The sequence below is a fragment of the Alnus glutinosa genome, chromosome 11 (assembly GCF_958979055.1).
Source record: "Alnus glutinosa chromosome 11, dhAlnGlut1.1, whole genome shotgun sequence".
NCBI classification, from domain to species: domain Eukaryota; kingdom Viridiplantae; phylum Streptophyta; class Magnoliopsida; order Fagales; family Betulaceae; genus Alnus; species Alnus glutinosa.
The window spans coordinates 8,148,193-8,153,181 of record NC_084896.1 but is presented as its reverse complement, the minus strand read 5'-3'; the positions used below and the strand labels follow the sequence as shown (position 1 = coordinate 8,153,181).

The 4,989-nt window shown below is 36.4% G+C and overlaps 1 protein-coding gene across 1 annotated transcript; it reads right to left on the bottom strand.

Moving 5' to 3' along the window:
- Positions 1-3,247: 3,247 nt before the first annotated feature.
- On the bottom strand, positions 3,248-4,718 carry LOC133882571 (probable carboxylesterase 1). The gene has a single exon (XM_062321774.1). The coding sequence runs from the start codon at positions 4,410-4,412 to the stop codon at positions 3,378-3,380; it is 1,035 nt and encodes a 344-aa protein (XP_062177758.1). The 5' UTR covers positions 4,413-4,718; the 3' UTR covers positions 3,248-3,377.
- Between the last annotated feature and the right edge of the window lie 271 nt (positions 4,719-4,989).

Sequence of the window (4,989 nt, the reverse complement as noted above, 5' to 3'; positions counted from 1 at the left end):
TATAGGCTAGGTTAGGGACCCTCAAATGGTAAACACCGTATTATTTCCTTCCATCAAGGAAACAATATTGTTAATTGATTTTTAAAATCAATTAACCGATTCCATATTTACGGTAATCTAAATTAATAAAAATAACCATAATACCGATTCCATATTTACGGTAATCTAAATTAATAGAAATAATCATAATACCGTATATGTTTATTAAAAAATAATAAACATAGCAAACACCGTAAATGTGATATAAAGGCCACATAAGGGAATAATATCTTACAGAGGATCACAACTAATAGATAACAGTGAGCACAGGGGAATGTTTGAAGAGGAAGGCAGTCGACACGAGAGAGTTCTTGAAGAGGAAGATAGTCAGCATGACAGAATTTTTGAAGAGGAAGAGCAAGCAGAGGCTTTGAATGCTTGCCATGTAGAGGAAAAGATGCTTGTACATAGTAAACTTCACGCATCAAAAGAAGGATAACAGGATGGTCTTGAGTTATCTGAGGAAAATCAAGGTGCAACGTACAGAGGATGAAGAACAATGTGTGCCCTTCTTTCACCCAAAAGGCACCCGCGCAGGCTGTAATTGTTCTTTTTCTTTCCGTACACGGTCATTTTACCTTCACCTCTGGCCTTGGGCTGTCCTAGTTAGAGCAACTCATCATCAGCAATGCGTGCCCTTCTTGCACCCAAGGCACCCGCGCAGGCTGTAATTGTACTGTTGCTAGGAGAGCTCCTGCTTTAAATGGCAATGGTCTTAGAGACAGTGGTCTCAACCAAGAAGTCTCACCTGCCTATTGATAGAGCCAGATTTTCCCTGTTGCTATGTCTCCCACCTATTTGGGCATGTGGACGACCCATGTGAGAGGGTGTGTATACATAATGTGTAACTCTTGTGTTTCTAACACATCCCCTTGCTTTTATTGTGGGTATGAGAAAAAAAGATTGTCAATATGAGACAGAGAGCTTTAGTGGGGAAAGAGAAACAGATGGGAGAGAGAAAATAAGAAAGAGGGCATGGAGTTATTTTTAACCATGGTTAAAAAACATGACCGGTAAAAACTTTTAAAAGTAAGGTAACTTTTTAGATTTTGGGAGATTGAATCTTAGTCGTTGCTTAAATTACATTATACATGTTATTAAAACTACCAACATGTAAGTCGGATCCGAAATTAAAGGGATTCTTGGCATACTTATTCCTAAAAGGTGTAGGAAGGATTTCCAAATAAATTTGGTTGGTAGAATGCATAGAATGTCTATATACGTTTTTTATTTTTAGTTGATGATCTAGTATAGAAGTGCAACTAATGGTAGAATCTTTCGTAAACGAAGGAGCCGGAGTTTATGAGGAATACCAAGAGGAGCTGTACGACCAAGGTGAGTAAAACTCACATGAAAACTACGTACTTACCGACATTTATAGCATATTTATTTGGATATTTAACTTGCATACTCTATTTTGACATGAAATGATTTACATTTTATCCAAAAATGGAATGTATGAGAAAATGATTATTTTTTGTGTGATTTTTGTAAATCCATACATTAAAAAGAAAATGGTTAACTTCTTTATATGACATGACTGTTATAGGAAAGATGAGTGAAAAATTTAAAGAATGTTCATACTATCATATGAGCTTGACCTTATGGCCAACGATTATTTTTTAATATTCCGCGTCTTAGATCCGATGGCTAAAAGAGACCAACACAACCGTGTAAATATGGTGGTGACGCTTTTCGGTTGTGGATCAATTGACATTGGTCGGACAATAAGTGGTAGCTGGCTATTCCTTGAAAGCCTATGGCTCAAAACAAAAAATTTCACCTACTTTCCACGTCTTTCACACTCCAAAACACCAAAGCCACATACAAGTATACATCAACACTAAAACACCATCTACAACTCAAAAGTAACTTCTTCTATTTTAGTCAAACCTCCAACAAACTTCTCTCAATTTTTTTTCCTCTATTTTCATTTTTCTCAAGTCAATACAAAAGGTCAACAAATAAACTCACGTAAAATATCAAACACAATATTCAACAACTCAAACGACAACAAAACATTTACAAGGACGTACAAGAACAAAGCTAGTATTTTAACCATTAGAGCTTTTATCTTTTCCTAGCCTCTTGCACCACAAATTCTCCTTACACTTCTCTTCCTTCTCCTTGTTTCTTTCCTTCAATCTCACCATCTTTCTTGCCAAAACAACAAAAATGTTCCCCGCCCTCCCCCCCGGTATTTTATGTCTATAGCAACGGTGTATTCACACAACCTCCGAATTTTGATCAATCAAACTTATGGTATGTTTGGTATTGTGATTTTGTAAAAGAAAAAGTACAATTTTAAACCAAATCGTATAAAATTAATCATTTGGCATTGAGTTTTTAAAAAGTGATAAATATAAAATCAGTCCTTTTGAAATAATTCAAAGGTCATCATGGTAAGCCAAAACAACAATTTGGTCCATGCAGTTAAATTTCGTCAAAACACTTGACAAATTCCATTAGCGTGCCACGTCATCACCAATAGAATAATGACACGTGCTTCATTTTTTCACTTTTTATAAAAAAATAATAATAATTTTTAAAGTATTAATCTTTTAGGTTTTTTATATTTTAAATATATTAATAAATATTTTTTTTATTAAAAATGACACATGTCATCATTATATTGGTGATGACGTGGCACATTAACAGAATTTGTAAAGTGTTTTGACTGAATTTAACTATATGGACTAAATTGTTATTTTAGCTTACCTGAGGACCTTTGAATTATTTTTTATATATATCGCAGCCAGCGATTTGTAATTTAGGTTAATCATATAAACTAATTTTACATTTATCCCTTTTTAAAAATTGCGATTTAAAAAATGCAAAAAATATGTGTTTTCAAATCACATGCAATGATGTGTTTTTTTAAAAATTTACAACTTTAAAAGTTAAATTGTAATTTTAAAGGTAAAACTGCAATTTTGCCAAATGTTCCACTGCATTTTAAAAATCACGTTTTCAAATTACTAGTTTTAAATTCGCTATAAGACATCATTTGTTCTAATAATCATTTGCCAAAATATCCTCTCCGATTATCATTTTCATATTATGTATTTTTTGCAGTTTTCACCCATTATTTTTATTTAGTTCTATACTTCCATGTACTAACAAGGATGGATTCCTTTAAAATTAAAAAATAAAAAATAAAAAATTTAAAAAAAAAAATTTAAAAAAAAAAATGGTTAACGAAGTAACGAAAAGGAAGTCTGGCCACTTTAATTGCAAGCAACAATTGAGCTTTTTCTTTTCCCAAAGTCCAAAAAAAATAAAATAAAAAATAAAAAATCTGAACTACGAAGAGTAGTCGTCCTTGGACCTCCATTGGCCTACTCCTCCTTTATGAAGGAAGCTAACCTTTTGATGAGAGCCACAGCCTTGTCCTGCGTGAGGTCGTCCACATGGAAGCAATGGTCTTCACCTTCGTTCTCTACAATCTCCACATTTCCTCCCCACCCACTCTTCTTCAACTCTTCGTAGTAACGCCAACCTACCTCTCTCAAATGGTCCTTCTCGCCCACAAACACCAGCACCCTCTCGCACGCAAGCCTAGCCAGATCCTCCGCGGCCGGTTTCAGCCTTGGATCATCAAGACCACCATTTTCCGGACACATGTACATCCACATTTTATCATCATCCGTACCGCCAAAATAAGGGTGCACCAAAACAGCCCCACCCAACTTCACGCCCGGTAACTGGATCGACCCGGCCCGAACAGCCATATTGTGCGAAATGTTCCCTCCGGCGCTGTCCCCAACAAGAAAAACTCTCTGAAAATCGGCATGATCATTCAACCACTGCTCGGGTCCGTTTCTATTGGCATGGGACGCCACCCACTGGAACGCAGCCCAAGAATCCTCGTAACAAGCTGGGATTGGGTGCTCCGGGGCTAGCCTGTACTCGACCGAAACAGCAATGGCTTCAGCCTCAGCTGCCAACGCGCTGACATAGTTGTGCAAGAGTGGAGAGAAGGCAGATAAGAAGCAGAAGCCCCCACCGTGGCAGTAAAACAACACTGGGAGTTTCCGAGTACGGTCGTGGATCTTGGGTAGGAAAATGCGGGCGGATATAGCAGGTTGGGATGAAATCTCCACGTCTTTGGATCTCACACCGGTGATTGGATCATCGGACGGAGGGATTTTGTGGGTAGATTGGAATTTTTCGATACGACCATCTTTGTATACACGGAAGAAGCGGAATTCATGAACTACTTCGCTGTTCAAAGAGTCCATACTCGAAGTGGCGTAGAAATGGGTTTTTCTGACTCGTTGAAGCCTTAGAGACAGAGGGCGATAAAGAGATAGCATTTGAGGTGGAAAAGGAAAAAAAAGCTTTAAAGAGTTACCGAAACAGAGAGATTTCATTATGGCTAATTATTAGAGAGAGAGAGCGAGAGGTACTTCATGAATGGGAGGCAGAACAGGGAGGAAAATATGGGACCGTGTAATGGGGGTGGAAAGAAAAACGTGGCCAATAATGTGAGTGGTTACAATGTCCAATTATATGTTCTACAGGGTAGAGGGGGTTAAATTTTTTTTGGTTTGCTATTTGATTGATGCGAAGCAGAATGATTGAAAGGATGAATATGTTTGTTTGTGTATAGACGTCTGAGAGAGATAGAGAGAGAAAAAGAGAAAAGGGAAGAAAGGAAAGCAGGAGAGGTATGAGCTGCGGCTAGGGTTTTCCCCTTTCAGAAAGTATGATAGCGTCTTTTTTTTTTTTTTTTTTTTTTTTTTTTTTAACGACCCTCAAATTATCATTCGATTGTTGATGTCTTTTCAAACTAGTAATTAGATTAATGTTCTTTATAAATTACTAGAAAATGCTAATGTCCACCAAGATCAATAAAAAGAATAAAAATGATCATAAATTTTTTCAATAAAACAAAAATGTCCTTTAAAAAATATAACCCTAAAATTTGGTTTTTAAATATTTATAAAT